The sequence below is a fragment of the Entelurus aequoreus genome, linkage group LG12 (genome assembly GCF_033978785.1).
Source record: "Entelurus aequoreus isolate RoL-2023_Sb linkage group LG12, RoL_Eaeq_v1.1, whole genome shotgun sequence".
In the NCBI taxonomy this organism is placed as follows: Eukaryota; Metazoa; Chordata; class Actinopteri; order Syngnathiformes; family Syngnathidae; genus Entelurus; species Entelurus aequoreus.
This window is the reverse complement of record NC_084742.1, coordinates 5,669,272-5,687,866: the sequence shown is the minus strand read 5'-3', so window position 1 is coordinate 5,687,866 and position 18,595 is coordinate 5,669,272. Positions and strand designations below refer to the sequence as shown.

Here is an 18,595-nt window from a genome sequence, read left to right as displayed (position 1 = left end):
CACACAAAGTCCCAAGAACATTTAGAGATGCAAACAGTCCATGTGAGCTAACTCACCACGTTCCACTCAGCCTTCAGCCGGCATGTTCTCGGGGAGCTCGGCCCCGCCGTGGCGAGCTGTGGGACAAACGCACCGTGAGCCGGTTACTCCCGCTAAGCAAACACCTCACACTGGTGGAGGAAGAACATCCAGAAGGTGCCTCATCACTCACATCAGATCTTTGAGGGGTGACTTAGAAACATCAAGAAGCAGAGTGCTGATCTTCTACTTCCTGACTAAGATACATTCTTGATGAGTCAGCAAACCTGAATGTGCACACTTGATGTCTCATTTGGTCGATCCTCATCATGAGGACTCATGTCAAAAGTTCGATATAAAGTGTGGCATATTGATGGATGGAAACTCTGTGTTTTATTGTGAAAGTTGGCATTTTCAGGCTAAACTTGTCACAAACGTCTGCATCGGACCTTCATATGAGTGATGCTTCACCACGGCTTTGTTTCTTGCGGCTCAAAGAAAATATGTTTTACTTACGAGCTGGATCGTATTGGGCTGAAATGACAGAGAAACAAAAGGTGAAATGGACTTTTTCCTCACGCCACGCTGTGTTTCTATGTGAGAGTGGGTGCTCTGTCTCTGTGGATCTTTGAGGAGGAGGAGAAGGAAAAAGGGGGAAAAAAATAAGAAAAAGGGGAAGAAGAAGAAAAAGAGAAAGGGCGAAAGAAGAAAAAGAAAGTGAAGAATGAAAAGAATAAGAAAGTGAAGAATGAAAAGAAAAAGAAGAAAAGAAGAAGAAAAAAAATGATGACAAGTAAAAGAAGGAAATCTGTGTTCCTCACCTTGTCTGTGTCGCCTGACGAGGAAGATGGCCGCCAGGAGGGCCGCCACAGCCAAGACCGCCGCCGTGGCACAGATGGCGACGCTCCAGTGGTCTGTTGAGAGCAAAAAGCACAAGTGGAGTGACAAAGCATGAAGAGGAAACCTTCATGACTACTTTGCATGCAGACGTCAAGCGTTGTCATGGTGACACGGATCAATAATGGTGACAGGTGGACTTGTGATAGGAAACATCTCCAACTAAATGTGTCTTTCTCACCTTCATGGCTTGCGTTGCTCAGGATGCTTCTTCTCTCCAGCTTGGTGACCAAGTCCTCCTCGACGCCAGACAGCTGGAACACACATTCGTACTTGCCCTCCACGTCGGCCGTCACCTCCACTTTCAGCTCCACCGACATCTGGAAGGTTCCGTCGTGGTTGGGGAGCAGCTCTCCGTGCTCCACGTCCTCGAACATCTGCTCGCCGTCTTTCCTCCAAAACAGGTCGGCTAGGTCGGGGTAGAAACCTGTCGCCATGCAGGTGACCGGAGAGGACGGCGTCTTCTGGAGGAGGAACACCTCTGGAAGCTCTGCACAGGAAGTGATGTCACGTGTGGACAGAAGACAACGTGGAGAGAAGGTGTGAACGGAGGTGAAGATGGAGAGAAGGTGTGAACGGAGGTGAAGACGGAAAGAAAAGGACAAAAAGAAGATACAATGGAGAGGTGTGAACAGAGGTAAAATGGAGAGAAGTTGTGAACGGAGGTGAAGATGGAGAGAAGTTGTGAACGGAAGTGAAAATGGAGAGAAGTTGGAAATGGAGGTAAAGATGGTGTGAACGGAGGTGAAGATGGATGGAAGGTGTGAACGGAGATGAAGATGGAGAGAAGGTGAGAATAAATGTAAATATGGAAAGAAAGAGAATGAAGTTAAAGATGGAGTGAATGTGAGCATGAAGATGGAGAGAAAAGAGAGAGAGAAGGTAAAAGTGGAGAGAAAAAAGAAAGAATGAAGGGGAAAAGAGAGAATGAAGGTAAAGATGGAGAGAAGGTGTGAGTGGAGGTAAAGATGGAAAAAAAGAAGAATGAAGGTAAAGATTGTGAGAAGAAAAAGAATGAAAGAAAAGATCAGAGAAAAAAGTGAATGAAAGTAAAGATGGAAAGAAAGAAGAGAATAAATGTAAAGATTGAGAAAAAAAGAATGAAGGTAAAGATGGAGATAAAGAGAATGAAGGTAAAGATGGAGAGAAGGTGAGAATGAAAGTAAAGATGGGGAAAAGGTGAGAATAAAGGTAAAGATTAAGAGAATGAAGGTAAAGATGGAAAGAAAGAAGAGAATAAAGGTAAAGATTGAGAAAAAAAGAATGAAGGTAATGATGGAGAGAAAGAGAATGAAGGTAAAGATGGAGAAAAGGTGAAAATAAAGGTAACGATGGAAAGAAAGAAGAGAATAAAGGTAAAGATTAAGAGAATGAAGGTAAAGATGGAAAGAAAGAAGAGAATAAAGGTAAAGATTGAGAAAAAAAGAATGAAGGTAAAGATGGAGAGAAAGAGAATGAAGGTAAAGATGGAGGGAAGGTGAGAATAAAAGTAAAGATAGAGAAAAGGTGAGAATAAAGGTAAAGATGGAAAGAAAGAAGAGAATAAAGGTAAAGATGGAAAGACAGAAGAGAATAAAGGTAAAGATTAAGAGAATGAAGGTAAAGATGGAAAGAAAGAAGAGAATAAAGGTAAAGATTAAGAGAATGAAGGTAAAGATGGAAAGAAAGAAGAAAATAAAAGGTAAAGATTGAGAAAAAAAGAATGAAGGTAATGATAGAGAGAAAGAGAATGAAGGTAAAGATGGAGAAAAGGTGAGAATAAAGGTAAAGATGGAAAGAAAGAAGAGAATAAAGGTAAAGATTAAGAGAATGAAGGTAAAGATGGAAAGAAAGAAGAGAATAAAGGTAAAGATTGAGAAAAAAAGAATGAAGGCAAAGATGGAGAGAAAGAGAATGAAAGTAAAGATAGAGAAAAGGTGAGAATAAAGGTAAAGATGGAAAGAAAGAAGAGAATAAAGGTAAAGATGGAAAGAAAGAAGAGAATAAGGGTAAAGATTGAGAAAAAAGAATGAAGGTAAAGATGGAGAAGGTGAGAATGAAAGTAAATATGGAGAAAAATAGAAAATTAAGGTAAAGATGGAAAAAAGGTGAGAATAAAGGTAAAGATGGAAAGAAAGAAGAGAATAAAGGTAAAGATGGAGAGAAAGAAGAGAATAAAGGTAAAGATGGAGAGAAAGAAGAGAATGAAGGTACCGATGGAGAGAAAGAAGAGAATGAAGGTAACGATGGAGAGAAAGAAGAGAATGAAGGTAAAGATGGAGAGAAAGAAGAGGATGGAGAGAAAGTGACAAAGAAAAGTATAAAGAGACAGAGTGTAATGTCAGTAATGTTCCTATAGGGGGCGTGCTAACATGTTAAAAGGTGAAAGTACAAGGTGTGTTTCTACCTGTTCTCATTAGGACCTCCTTGCCATACTTCACATACTTCTTCAAGTAAGAAGGACATTCCTCAGTGTAGTAATACTTTTGGTTGTTCATTAGATGTATGTCCTGGTCCCACTTGAGTTTGGAGGGGAAAGCTTGTTGTTTTGCTGCAGTATATGTCCATGTCTTCATGTCCAACGACATGAAATCTTCTCCATCATAACCATACTGACGCCAACCTTTAACTTCATCAGTCTCATCATTCCATTCACATCCATACATCCTCTGGACAATGTGAACACCTGAGAGACACAAAGTGTTGTAAAGCAGAGTGAAACACACACAATGTGTTTTATGTAGAATATTATGGGATGGACAGAGACAAGTGTCAGTGCAGTAATGTGTGTTTTTACTACAGTATAAAAAGAGTACTTCAAATATATTTGAATAGTAGAAAGTTCAAGATAAACAAACCTCCAGTTTGGTTGAAACGCTTCTTAAGAATTTCAATGCTGACTTTGTTGACTTGCTCCTGAGCAACACAGATCTCTGTGTTTCTCTGCCAGTAGTTTGGATCCTCTTCTGTGATTTGGTTCATCCAGTCCTGTTTGGCTTCTGCTTTCCTGCTCTCGCTGTCATAGTGAACCACCTGGACTTCATCAACATAACCAACCATCACAAACTCTGGGAAGTTTGGAACTTGAGAGGACGAAGTGTAGAAATACTTCAGCGTGTGAATCACTGAAAGAAGAGCAACTTTTTATTATTTTGTGTCATGTTCAACAATCTTGCAGTGTGAATATTTGATGTCATTCAGTCTTCAGTCGGGTCTTAAAGTGAACATCAAACACTGCCAGACATCACAGTCTACAGTCACATGGTGTCTATGAAAAATACAACACAATAATAATATTACTAACATTTATTTTAATAAGCCATCTGTTGACAGTTTGTACATTTTGAAAATAAACATATTTTTTTTCTCCAATGGAGGATGAATAATGTCAAGTACAAATGTGTAGACGCCCAAAGTTGTACACACCCTCAACACACAGACTAATAACTACTTTCATTTCTCAATAAATATTTTACATTTATGTCACAGGAGGTTAAATAAATTGTTTAACCTTTAATAACAAGTTTGTATTTTTCAAAATTATTTGTGTATATCTAAACATTTGTTTAGGCATTTTGTTTGTCCTAATTAAAAGAAAAGACATCAATTATTTTCACATCATTTGTATGAGCTTTTTTAGTGGGAAATGATATGTTCAATAAATCCCATTCAAAGTTTAAACAAATGATAAAACACAAAAATAATATTGATGTATTTCAGGAGAATTTCCTCAGTCACAGTTCAATTAAAGATGACAGGAAAGTGATTGAATTTGTTCAAGTTGAACAACAATGAAGATGAAAACAATGACGTTATTCTTGTTATCTCAAAGTAAAAAATGTTAGGATTAAAAATAAATGACATATTTATTTACAAAATATAACCTGTTTCAAACGAATCATGATAAGGTAATAATAAGCTTGATTAAGATAAGAACGAGTATAATTAATAAGTAGAAACTCACAGAATAAGTGGAGGCACAAAGAGGATTTATGAATAATGTTTATAAATGTATTTTTTTTTTAAAAAGGAGGACTTACCAGGCGCCCCGCTGTGCATTTGCACGACCAGAAGACAGAATAAAAACAAGTTCATGATGTCAGCACAAAATAAAAATATGTTTTCCACTTTTAATCCCGCAGAGAAAGACAAACTGACTAACAACCAGGAAACACCAACAAGGAAGTGTCGAGGCTCTTTTAAGAATGCGCCACCTGAGCCAATGAGGAGTCAGCATTCTGTGACGTCATCGTTGATAGAGAGCGCCCCTTGTGGCCATGTTAGGTAAATGCTTGAGTAGCGTTTTCTGGGAAATCACGTGACCTGACAAGAAAAACCGGCGCGTCAAGTTTGCAGCCAAATTTCCCTATCAGAGGTTTGTTTTCTTCTAATGTTCACCCACTTATTTATTGGATGGAAAGAAAAAGAAAGAAAGAGGAACGAAGATGAAATTTAAATCGTATTATAGTCCTCTCAAGAAAGCATACAAATAATGATTGACAGGGCAGAAAGTGCGTCCCCACTTTTCTTCTTTTTATTTCACTTCTGAATTTGAACCTCCATTATGTCTTCCAAGCGTAAGGCGTCCCTGGTGGTGTAACGGGACACGCTTCTGCCTTGCATGGGTTCGATTCCCGGACAGTGTTGCATCGAGAAGGGCAACCGCTCTTATAACTAACTTGAAAGCATTCATGCGATTGATCAAAGTGCTGAAAGTGGGGAAAAGTGTGAGGCAGACGCTTTTGGTGGGCAAATCATCAAAGAAAAGGAAAGTGAAAGTAAAATTAGACACGGTGAAGCCAAACATTGACTGATGTTAACTTTTTTCAACATTTTTAGATGCCACTGTCAAGTAAGGACATGTTGGCAAAAAACACTTACAAGCTTATTTGACTTTGACGCAATTCATGTTTTGAAAATGCGGACTATTTAATATAATAATACATATATTTTATTAATACAATAATAAAGTAATAAGTTTGGGGATGTGTAATATTGTTTGTCTGAATATACTGAATGTTTTCATCCTGGAATAGTTTTAATAAGTTGAGAAATGTGAACGTAGTTGAGTGTGGAAAAAAATGATGCAGTATTAATAATAATTATAACAACAATGCTCTGCGGGTCGTCCGCAGATCTTGCCCCAAGTGGAGGAGTTCAAGTACCTCGGAGTCTTGTTCACGAGTGAGGGAAGAGTGCATCGTGAGATCGACAGGTGGATCGGTGCGGCGTCTTCAGTAATGCGGACGCTGTATCGATCCGTTGTGGTGAAGAAGGAGCTGAGCCGGAAGGCAAAGCTCTCAATTTACCGGTCGATCTACGTTCCCATCCTCACCTATGGTCATGAGCTTTGGGTTATGACCGAAAGGACAAGATCACGGGTACAAGCGGCCGAAATGAGTTTCCTCCGCCGGGTGGCGGGGCTCTCCCTTAGAGATAGGGTGAGAAGCTCTGTCATCCGGGGGGAGCTCAAAGTAAAGCCGCTGCTCCTCCACATCGAGAGGAGCCAGATGAGGTGGTTCAGACATCTGGTCAGGATGCCACGCAAACGCCTCCCTAGGGAGGTGTTTCGGACAAGTTCGACCGGTAGGAGGCCACGGGGGAAGACCCAGGACAGGTTGGGAAGACTATCTCTCCCGGCTGGCCTGGGAACGCCTCGGGATCCCCCGGGAGGAGCTGGACGAAGTGGCTGGGGAGAGGGTAGTCTGGGCTTCCCTGCTTAGGCTGCTGCCCCCGCGACCTGACCTCGGATAAGCGGAAGAAAATGGATGGATGGATGGACAATGCTCTGCAGCATTCTCACAATAACAACGTCCTTTGTTTTTTAATCTGTTATGAAATAAAAAATGTGAAAATGGAGCTCATGTCGTCTCTGAACTGAAGTCAGCCAAGCAGCAGTAAAGATGAGATCAATAAGGTGAAAAGGTCAGAAGTAAGGTTTCTTCAGGTAAAACATGGAGTCTCTACCGCCACCCGGTGGCCGAAAAGTATACCAGCCTGAGGACAGAAGAAGGACAGTGTTGGAGAGGAATTAAATTGTTGGGGTAAATTTGGCGATTAAAAGTTCAAAGCGCATCGGATTCCGTGTGACTGTCTGGACGCTACAATTTGTTTGATGTTCAAAATCCCGATGTTCGTCACGGCACCTTATGCGTGTGGCGAGTGTTATGTGGAAACAGTTTTGTTTGGTCGGTGGGTCGAAATTCACGATGGCCTGTGACTGTCACTACACGATCGGTCCACAAACGCGCAAAGACCACGTCACTTCCGTCAAATGGTTTTACGGCAGTTACGATCGTGCCCGCCATCCCAGTTACCATGGTTTTCTCTTTTGTAATCTTTATTTGAATAACAATATTTTATAAAAAAGATTACATACAAAACCAAACAAAAGTTACTTAGGAATACAGTATTTATTTTGGAAACTGTGCGTCATTTGTGATTAAGGGCTATATCAGGTTCAAACACTGATGACTTCTATTAAACAGACAAGAAGCAAGGAATTAAACAGAGACAGAATTCAATTTAGCTCATTGAGGAGAAACGTCTGGGCTGTACTCTTTGTACAGTCTTCCACCACGCTCTGACGAAAGATTGCACGCCTCCTCCTTTATTTGGACTTTCCCTGATTACATGGCAACAGCTGTTTCTAAGGGGGGAGGGGGGTCGTAAACAGCCGTTGCCCTCGGTCACAAAACAGTTCAAAGAAAAGATGCCTGGAGCTTGCGTCAGGTCCTGCTTCCTCTCCGCTTTGTAGATCTCGGGTCAAGACAAAATCTTCCTGTGGATTACAATAGAAGAAAGAAACCAACACCTTCATGTCGCTTCTCATCGTACACAGTGGAGTTTTACAAGCCTTCTGCTTGGTAGGATCAAAGACAGCTTTTGTCCTCTCGCCGGGAACTCATGGCAACACAAAGTTTTGTGATAACTTAGATACAATTATTCTGACAGGCTATATAAATAAACTTTGATTGATTTATTTATTGCAACGACAGAAAAGTAAAAGGGATGGAAAATGTGGCGATAAAACTCCCTAAATTTGTTAAATCTACCCCTTGTTCATGTTTATATTCTTGTTCTCTTATACTCCCAGGGAAGATATTATTTTTATACAAAACATTGACAAAACATAAATGTCACAAAACATGATGTATAGCAGCCCGCGACCCCAAAAAGGGACAAGCGGTAGAAAATGGATGGATGATGTGGCAGAAGCTCCGTCGTAAAATATTGCAAGTCTCGGAAGTGACCTGCTCTTCGCGCATGCGTGGACAGTGGTATTCCTTTAGTATACACTTACATACATTCTGGTCGCACAATGACTTCCACTGGAACGCATATTTTCAACACACTGAAAACCTGACATAATGCTTTCCCCAAAAATACTGAATGGATCCAAGCATCTCCCTTCGAAATAGAAGGAGAAAAATAGATGTGGGTGTAATTACTTGCGAAATCTCTGGTTAATGCGAGGGACATGCAGTGTGTTTGTTCATTCAAATGTAAACATTGACTAACAAACGACTTAAATGCAATAAACATTGTTATAAATTCCCTTTGTCAATGATGAAAATAGAAGATAAAGATCCCTATTTAATATGTTAATTGTTGAATATAATTTATTACATTATTGTTGACGTAAACCAGTTAATAATTGAGTCATGCACGTTTAAGTTGTTTAAGTCAGCCCAGAGCCTGGGGGTCTTCAAAACCCTTCTTAAGACCTACCTCTTCTTGCTGGCCTTTGACCTGAGCTGAGTCCGCCCACTGGGCCACTATTTCTAGTCCCCCCTCACCCCCGACCCCCTTCGCTTTAGTCTTTTTTCAATTTGTCGCACTTTTATTATTATTATTTTTATTTTGCCATTTTTACTTTTTATTCGACCCCTTTTGCCGTATTGCCTTTGCACTATCTTGTTTGGCTCATTTATTGTTTATGTTCCTTGTTTGTTTTTTCTTTTTGTGTTTTTTTGCTCTACGCTTTTTAACCTGTACAGCACTTTGGTTCAATTTAAAAGTTGTTGTAAACGTGCTATATAAATAAAGTTGACTTGACTTGACTTAAGTTGAGTCTGTTTGAGTCAGGCAGTTTACCGGGCAGCTAATAGACCTGCATTTAAAATAAACTGCCTTTTTATGACAGCATGTCAAAAATAAATCTACAACTGGATACAATCTACGCCCAAATAACTGATTATTTGCCTCCTATTATTAGACTACATCCCAAAAGTGGCAGATTTGATGACAATCCACACCACATAAAAAAGGAAAAGTGGACATATTCAATGTTATCAAGTGCAAAAACATGTTTTTACCACCTATGTTGCACTTCAATCTCCATACGCGGCACTGACATTAGTCAGAGTAGCAGCTTGTCCAACACAACAAAATATAAATAACATATTTATTCATTTATTTATGTTTAATTGCTTGTTTAATAAGATGGTAAAACACTTATTTAACTACTTTATTAATTCCCAAAGGGAAAATTGTGTGGTTAATCCAATTTGCTGCAAAATAGAAACAGAAGGAAATAAATGTCATTAATAAATAAAAGTAATAAAAAGACACAAGAGTATGAAATGTTGTTTCCCGATGAAAAAAATAGTTCATAAAGTAATAAAAGAAAGGTATACTAGTACAAATTGTTTCCTTCCAAATTAATGACAACGTAATGTAATAAACTTAAATAAGTACCAAGTACAGTCTGAGTGGACCCTCCAATTACACATCTAATTGGTTCTTGAAATGGGTTCGCAATTGGAGAAAATTGTTTTTTGGAACACCCATAATAAATGTTGGAATTGTGGATAATGTGTTCCATCTTCGACAAACGTCCCTATTTTAGTAAAAGGATGTAATCAGTGTACACTTTAAACACAATTAAAAATAAATAAGTAAGCACAAAATATGGTAACAAAGTTTACAAAAAATTTTTTTTTAAAAATCTACGTTCAGTTACTGTTTAAAGATCGTACTGTTGCACTCTCATCCGTTACAAAAATTAACTTTAAATAGAAGATCTGTAAAGTTACTCGTGTTATTTTTATACCGACTTCAACAGCAAGTTATGTCATTCCACACTCGAGATCTGACAGCGTTCTGTTGTGTGTTTCACTTAAATCGTTCCCCCTGCAACGATTATAACGCTACTAGCCACTGCTTAATCTGAGAACACAACTCTAAATGTTCTAGCATCAACCACACATTTACTTAATCTTTAACGTTTCATCTTTGACGTAGGGATAATATTATAAAGACATGTTACAGTATTATAACGACATTTAACTTCATAGGTCCCATGTTCGTGAACGTACCGTGTCTGAAAGGTGATTGGTGGAGAATGAGGAAGTGTTGTGGCTGGGAGGGACTGTCATGTGACTTCAAAGGAGTTCCCCTCATTGGCTGCAGCTGGTGGGTAGCCATCTTCCTCAGGACAAAGCATCTCCTGTGTGATTTTAGAAAACCATCATGTCAAGCAAAGTCAGATCGTGGCCAGACGCTTCGAAATATCCACTTCTAGACAACAACGTCAGCGCCTGAAGGCTTTGGGGAACGTTCTGGTGTTCTTAGATTTCAAATTGGTGGAGAAATGGCCGAGTTTGAGCGAGTTAGAAAGTTCGTTTTTTTCATGTTTAGTGGTGACGAGAGGGAGATATTTAACTTTAGACTCAATTAGAGAGAAGGGCGCACGTTTGCCATAAAAGTTACATTTTCTGAGAGAGACAAATATATCTACGTTTTACTGAAACACATGACGCACCATTCACTGCAGTTGCCGGTTTAAACTTCTCATTTAAAGTGGAGTTATCGGCATTGAAAAAAAGACTATGCGGAAACATACTTACTTGGAAGCGTCAGACGAGGGAACAGCGTTCAACAGCATACATACTTTTAACAATCTCCCGACAAAGACCACAGCACACTGCAAAAAGTCAGTGTTCAAAAACAAGAAAAAAAAATACAAAAATGAGGGGTATTTTACTTGAACTAAGCAAAATTATCTGCCAATAGAACAAGAAAATGTGGCTTGTCAGGACTTTCCAAAACAAGTAAAATTAGCTAACCTCAATGAACCCAAAAATACCTTAAAATAAGTATATTCTCACTAATAACAAGTGCACTTTTCTTGATAGAAAAAGAGACCTTTTTGTCCAATATGTTGAAAAATATTCTTAAATGAAGTAAATGCTAGTGCCATTATCTTGACATAATGATATGCGCATGATTTTTTTTTTTTCATGCTTGAAGTAAGAAATTATTACTTTAAAAAAGTAGTTTTATACTTGTGAGTGTTGATGACACAGCTTTGCAACAGTTGATATTCTAGTTTCAAGCATGTTTTACTCAATATAGGTCATCAAATCTCAGCAACAAGCTGTAATATCTTACTGAGATCATTTAGGACCAACACACTTAAAACAAGTAAAACACTAACATAAAATCTGCTTAGTGAGAAGAATTATCTTATCAGACAGAAAATAAGCAAATGTCACCCTTATTTGAGATATTTATTCTTACTTAGATATCAGTTTTTGCAGTGCACCGTAGACTTAAATAGCGACGACTAAACACAGGGAGACAAAATAAAGCTGCTGCAGGACACTCAAAAGGAAGTGGAACTACAAAAAAGGTGTGCAGGACAGGAACTCAACATTAAACATGGAAAAACACTAACAAACCAAAAATAAGGCAAGGCCTGGTGTACACTTTTCTTATTGCACTCAAAGAACAATTGACAATTTTACATATTACATGTAGTCTGCCACAATCTAGAATTAGGTTAGAATAGAATAGAAAGATGTATTGACATTGTATCGAATGCTTCATGATTTATGGTTGCCAATTTTGATCTGTGCTTTAAGACAAATGCAATAATCATGAGTAAATACTGAAAACAATGCTATGGCTGAAAGTACACAGATAAGACATGTGGCAGGTATATAAAACACACATTGATAAAGATAAAACACAAATGAAAAAGTGGGAATTTGTAACAGAATTCAGTCAATTCACTTAGAAGACGTTAGCAAAGGTGGGCTGTGCAAAACCCCGGAAATGATGTGACAAGCTGACCAATCAGGGCTCTTTTTTTGTCAAACTTTATTTCAACAAAACTATGACACAAATAAAGTCAAACAATCAGAAAATGCAAGTAAACATGTTTTTCAAAATATGTACATGAACATATTTGTCCACTTCAATTTTCCAACAGTCTTTATAAATTGAAGCAAAATAATTCCCAAAAAAAAATGAACATACAAAAAAACATGAAACGTGCAAAGGATAAAAATTTAGGGAAAAAAAAAAAAGAGTCATTACTATGGTTTTTATTTTGTCTTTGATGGAATTTGTCTTTATGTATTTTACAATTTGGGAAGATTTCACAACCTTTTTGTTTTTTTCATCATTAGTGAACGCTGATGCTAAGATAATATTTTTTTTTTTGTGCACGTGATCCGGTTTGATCAGTGTCAAAATAAAAGCACATGTTACAAAATAAACCCGGCATTATGCCTGCAGTTGGTCAAGCTGATGGTCTTGTAGTCCATTCCGGTCTTGTGCGGGTCTACAATCTTCGGCAGCTCTTTGGTATTGCCCGTGGCGGACAACAAATGGAATTTATTGACAGAGATGTGACACAATGTGATATTGATCACAAGCAGCGGTGATTCAAAGACAGAGGAAATCCTTGTCATGATGTCAAAGTGATGAAACGTGAGCCCCGAATGATTTCATAGCAACCAACTTATTTTTCTAATCAAGCCACCAACAGCCAAAGAAGAATCTATGGTATAACAAGAGAAGCAGTCGGATGAAGAAGAAAGCACATCTCCATCTCATCTCCAAGTGTGATGACGTGCCTCAGCCATGGAGACATCTCTCTGTGCACAAAGCATCCTGGAGGAAGAAGATGACTCAGCACATTCCCAACAAACACACATGAATCCAAGTTGAAAATCTTCTTCACACAAAGTCCCAAGAACATTGGGAGGTGCAAACAGTCCATGTGAGCTAACTCACCGCGTCCGACTCAGCCTTCAGCCGGCATGTTCTCGGGGAGCTCGGCCCCGCCGTGGCGAGCTGTGGGACAAACGCACCGTGAGCCGGTTACTCCCGCTAAGCAAACACCTCACACTGGTGGAGGAAGAACATCCAGAAGGTGCCTCATCACTCACATCAGATCTTTGAGGGGTGACTTAGAAACATCAAGAAGCAGAGTGCTGATCTTCTACTTCCTGACTAAGATACATTCTTGATGAGTCAGCAAACCTGAATGTGCACACTTGATGTCTCATTTGGTCGATCCTCATCATGAGGACTCATGTCAAAAGTTCGATATAAAGTGTGGCGTATTGATGGATGGAAACTCTGTCTTTTATTGTGAAAGTTGGGATTTTCAGGATAAACTTGTCACAAACGTCTGCATCAGACCTTCATATGAGTGATGCTTCACCACGGCTTTGTTTCTTGCGGCTCAAAGAAAATATGTTTTACTTACGAGCTGGATCGTATTTGGCTGAAATGACAGAGAAACAAAAGGTGAAATGGACTTTTTCCTCACGTCACGCTGTGTTTCTATGTGAGAGTGGGTGCTCTGTCTCTGTGGATCTTTGAGGAGGAGGAGGAGGAAGAAAAAGGAAAAAAAAGAATAAGAAAAAGGGGAAGGGGAAGAAGAAGAAGAAGAAAAAGAAAGTGAAGAATGAAGAGAAAAAGAAAGTGAAGAATGAAAAGAAAAACAAGAAAAGAAGAAGAAAAACAACAATGACAAGTAAAAGAAGGAAATCTGTGTTCCTCACCTTGTCTGTGTCGCCTGACGAGGAAGATGGCCGCCAGGAGGGCCGCCACAGCCACGACCGCCGCCGTGGCACCGATGGCGACGCTCCAGTGGTCTGTTGAGAGCAAAAAGCACAAGTGGAGTGACAAAGCATGAAGAGGAAACCTTCATGACTACTTTGCATGCAGACGTCAAGCGTTGTCATGGTGACATGGATCAATAACGGCGACACGGATCAATAATGGCGAGAGGTGGACTTGTGATAGGAAACATCTCCAACTAAATGTGTCTTTCTCACCTTCATGGCTTGCGTTGCTCAGGATGCTTCTTCTCTCCAGCTTGGTGACCAAGTCCTCCTCGACGCCAGACAGCTGGAACACACATTCGTACTTGCCCTCCACGTCGGCCGTCACCTCCACTTTCAGCCCCACCGACATCTGGAAGGTTCCGTCGTGGTTGGGGAGCAGCTCTCCGTGCTCCACGTCCTCGAACATCTGCTCGCCGTCTTTCCTCCAAAACAGGTCGGCTAGGTCGGGGTAGAAACCTGTCGCCATGCAGGTGACCGGAGAGGACGGCGTCTTCTGGAGGAGGAACACCTCTGGAAGCTCTGCACAGGAAGTGATGTCACGTGTGGACAGAAGACAACGTGGGGAGAAGGTGTGAACGGAGGTGAAGATGGAGAGAAGGTGTGGACGGAGGTGAAGATGGAAAGAAAAGGACCAAAAGAAGATACAATGGAGAGGTGTGAACAGAGGTAAAATGGAGAGAAGTTGTGAACGGAGGTGAAGATGGAGAGAAGTTGTGAACGGAAGGGAAAATGGAGAGAAGTTGGAAATGGAGGTAAAGATGGTGTGAACGGAGGTGAAGATGGATGGAAGGTGTGAACGGAGATGAAGATGGAGAGAAGGTGAGAATAAATGTAAATATGGAAAGAAAGAGAATGAAGTTAAAGATGGAGTGAATGTGAGCATGAAGATGGAGAGAAAAAAGAGAGGGAAGGTAAAAGTGGAGAGAAAAAAGAAAGAATGAAGGGGAAAAGAGAGAATGAAGGTAAAGATGGAAAGAAGGTGTGAGTGGAGGTAAAGATGGAAAAAAAGAAGAATGAAGGTAAAGATTGTGAGAAGAAAAAGAATGAAAGAAAAGATGAGAGAAAAAAGTGAATGAAAGTAAAGATGGAAAGAAAGAAGAGAATAAAGGTAAAGATTAAGAGAATGAAGGTAAAGATGGAAAGAAAGAAGAGAATAAAGGTAAAGATTGAGAAAAAAAGAATGTAGGCAAAGATGGAGAGAAAGAGAATGAAGGTAAAGATGGAGGGAAGGTGAGAATAAAAGTAAAGATAGAGAAAAGGTGAGAATAAAGGTAAAGATGGAAAGAAAGAAGAGATTAAAGGTAAAGATGGAAAGACAGAAGAGAATAAAGGTAAAGATTAAGAGAATGAAGGTAAAGATGGAAAGAAAGCAGAGAATAAAGGTAAAGATTAAGAGAATGAAGGTAAAGATGGAAAGAAAGAAGAAAATAAAGGTAAAGATTGAGAAAAAAAGAATGAAGGTAATGATAGAGAGAAAGAAAATGAAGGTAAAGATGGAGAAAAGGTGAGAATAAAGGTAAAGATGGAAAAAAGAAGAGAATAAAGGTAAAGATTAAGAGAAAGAAGGTAAAGATGGAAAGAAAGAAGAGAATAAAGGTAAAGATTGAGAAAAAAAAGAATGAAGGCAAAGATGGAGAGAAAGAGAATGAAAGTAAAGATAGAGAAAAGGTGAGAATAAAGGTAAAGATGGAAAGATATAAGAGAATAAAGGTAAAGATGGAAAGAAAGAAGAGAATAAAGGTAAAGATTGAGAAAAAAGAATGAAGGTAAAGATGGAGAGAAGGTGAGAATGAAAGTAAATATGGAGAAAAATAGAAAATTAAGGTAAAGATGGAAAAAAGGTGAGAATAAAGGTAAAGATGGAAAGAAAAAAGAGAATAAAGGTAAAGATGGAAAGAAAGAAGAGAATAAAGGTAAAGATGGAAAGAAAGAAGAGAATAAAGGTAAAGATGGAGAGAAAGAAGAGAATGAAGGTACCGATGGAGAGAAAGAAGAGAATGAAGGTAACGATGGAGAGAAAGAAGAGAATGAAGGTAAAGATGGAGAGAAAGAAGAGAATGGAGAGAAAGTGACAAAGAAAAGTATAAAGAGACAGAGTGTAATGTCAGTAATGTTCCTATAGGAGGCGTGCTAACATGTTAAAAGGTGAAAGTACAAGGTGTGTTTTTACCTGTTCTCATTAGGACCTCCTTGCCATACTTCACATACTTCTTCAAGTAAGAAGGACAATGCTCAGTGTAGTAATACTTTTGGTTGTTTATTAGAAGTATGTTCTGGTCCAACATGAGTTTGGTGGGGAAAGCTTGTTGTTTTGCTGCAGTATATGTCCATGTCTTCATGTCCAACGACATGAAATCTTCTCCATCATAACCTTCCTGATTCCAACCTTTAACTTCATCAGTCTCATCATTCCATTCACATCCATACATCCACTGGACAATGTGAACACCTGAGAGACACAAAGTGTTGTAAAGCAGAGTGAAACACACACAATGTGTTTTATGTAGAATATTATGGGATGGACAGAGACAAGTGTCAGTGCAGTAATGTGTGTTTTTACTACAGTATAAAAAGAGTACATCAAATATATTTGAATAGTAGAAAGTTCAAGATAAACAAACCTCCAGTTTGGTTGAAACGCTTCTTAAGATTTTCAATGCTGACTTTGTAGACTTGCTCAGCAACAACACAGTTCTCTGTTTCTCTCTGCCAGTAGTTTGGATCCTCTTCTGTGATTTGGTTCATCCAGTCCTGTTTGGCTTCTGCTTTCCTGCTCTCGCTGTCATAGTGAACCACCTGGACTTCATCAACATAACCAACCATCACAAACTCTGGGAAGTTTGGAACTTGAGAGGACGAAGTGTAGAAATACTTCAGCGTGTGAATCACTGAAAGAAGAGCAACTTTTTATTATTTTGTGTCATGTTCAACAATCTTGCAGTGTGAATATTTGATGTCATTCAGTCTTCAGTCGGGTCTTAAAGTGAACATCAAACACTGCCAGACATCACAGTCTACAGTCACATGGTGTCTATGAAAAATACAACACAATAATAATATTACTAACATTTATTTTAATAAGCCATCTGTTGACAGTTTGTACATTTTGAAAATAAACGTATTTTTTTTCTCCAATGGAGGATGAATAATGTCAAGTACGAATGTGTAGACGCCCAAAGTTGTACACACCCTCAACACACAGACTAATAACTACTTTCATTTCTCAATAAATATTTTACATTTATGTCACAGGAGGTTAAATAAATTGTTTAACCTTTAATAACAAGTTTGTATTTTTCAAAATTATTTGTACATTTGTTTAGGCATTTAGTTTGTCCTAATTAAAAGAAAAGACATCAATTATTTTCACATCATTTGTATGAGCTTTTTTAGTGGGAAATGATATGTTCAATAAATCCCATTCAAAGTTTAAACAAATGATAAAACACAAAAATAATATTGATGTATTTCAGGAGAATTTCCTCAGTCACAGTTCAATTAAAGATGACAGGAAAGTGAGTGAATTTGTTCAAGTTGAACAACAATGAAGATGAAAACAATTAAGTGATTCTTGTTATCTCAAAGTAAAAAATGTTAGGATTAAAAATAAATGACAGATTAGATTTTGTAAATAGATATGTTTCAAACAAATAATGATAAGGTAATAATAAGCTTGAATAAGATAAGAACGAGTAGAATTAATAAGTAGAAACTCACAGAATAAGTGGAGGCACAAAGAGGATTTATGAATAATGTTTATATATATATATATTTATTTTTAAAAGGAGGACTTACCAGGCGCCCCGCTGTGCATTTGCACGACCAAAAGACATAATAAAAACAAGTTCATGATGTCAGCACAAAATAAAAAGATGTTTTCCACTTTTAATCCCGCAGAGAAAGACAAACTGACTAACAATCAGGAAACACCAACAAGGAAGTGTCGAGGCCCTTTTAAGAATGCGCCACCTGAGCCAATGAGGAGTCATGGGGATGGAATGGGGAGCTCCACTAACCACGTTAAACCCAGATTCCGAACTAACAAAGGTCTTAACTCATTCTCTTTCTATGCCACATCAATGTGGAATGCGCTCCCAACAGGTATAAAGGAAAGGGCATCTCTATCCTCCTTCAAAACCGCAATAAAAGTTCACCTCCAGGCAGCTACAACCCTAAACTAACACCCTCCCCGGATTGCTAATAATCAAATGTAAACAATCAAATGCAGATACTTTTTCTTATGCCTTCTGATCTCTCTCTCTCTCTCTCTGTCTCTCTATATGTCCACTACTTGCTGTCCATATCCTACCCCCCCCCCCTCCACACCCCTGATTGTAACTAATGTAAATAATTCAATGTGATTATCTTGTGTGATGACTGTATTATGATGATAGTATATATCTGTATCATGAATCAATTTAAGTGGATCCCGACTTAAACAAGTTGAAAAACGTATTCGGGTGTTACCATTTAGTGGTCAATTGTACGGAATATGTACTTCACTGTGCAACCTACTAATAAAAGTCTCAATCAATCCAAAAAAAAAAGTCAGCATTCTGTGACGTCATCATTGATAGAGAGCGCCCCATGTGGCCACGTCGGGTAAATGCTTGAGTAGAGTTTTCTGGGAAATCACGTGACCTGACAAGAACAACCGGCGCGTCAAGTTTGCAGCCAAATTTCCCTATCAGAGGTTTATTTTCTTCTAATGTTCACCAATTTATTCATTGAATAGAAAGAAAGAGGAAGAAAGAGGAAAGAAGATGACATTTAGAGTTAAAAGTAATGAAAAGGTTGAACATCCAATCAGTGATCGTGTTATAGTCCTCCCA

The 18,595-nt window shown here is 38.7% G+C and overlaps 2 protein-coding genes across 2 annotated transcripts; both read right to left on the bottom strand.

The window, feature by feature from the left end:
• Positions 1–66: 66 nt before the first annotated feature.
• On the bottom strand, positions 67–4,989 carry LOC133662575 (class I histocompatibility antigen, F10 alpha chain-like). Its single transcript, XM_062066688.1, has 6 exons — positions 4,935–4,989; positions 3,753–4,019; positions 3,302–3,580; positions 1,097–1,405; positions 840–932; positions 67–116 (listed from the first exon to the last, which is right to left on the bottom strand). Exons 1-6 carry the CDS (start codon positions 4,987–4,989, stop codon positions 67–69), a joined length of 1,053 nt encoding a protein of 350 aa, XP_061922672.1.
• Positions 4,990–10,270: 5,281 nt separating this feature from the next.
• LOC133662573 (class I histocompatibility antigen, F10 alpha chain-like) lies at positions 10,271–16,652 on the bottom strand. The gene is made up of 7 exons (XM_062066687.1): positions 16,385–16,652; positions 15,934–16,212; positions 13,974–14,282; positions 13,698–13,790; positions 13,400–13,509; positions 12,922–12,981; positions 10,271–10,345 (listed from the first exon to the last, which is right to left on the bottom strand). Exons 1-7 carry the CDS (start codon positions 16,584–16,586, stop codon positions 10,271–10,273), a joined length of 1,128 nt encoding a protein of 375 aa, XP_061922671.1. The 5' UTR covers positions 16,587–16,652.
• Between the last annotated feature and the right edge of the window lie 1,943 nt (positions 16,653–18,595).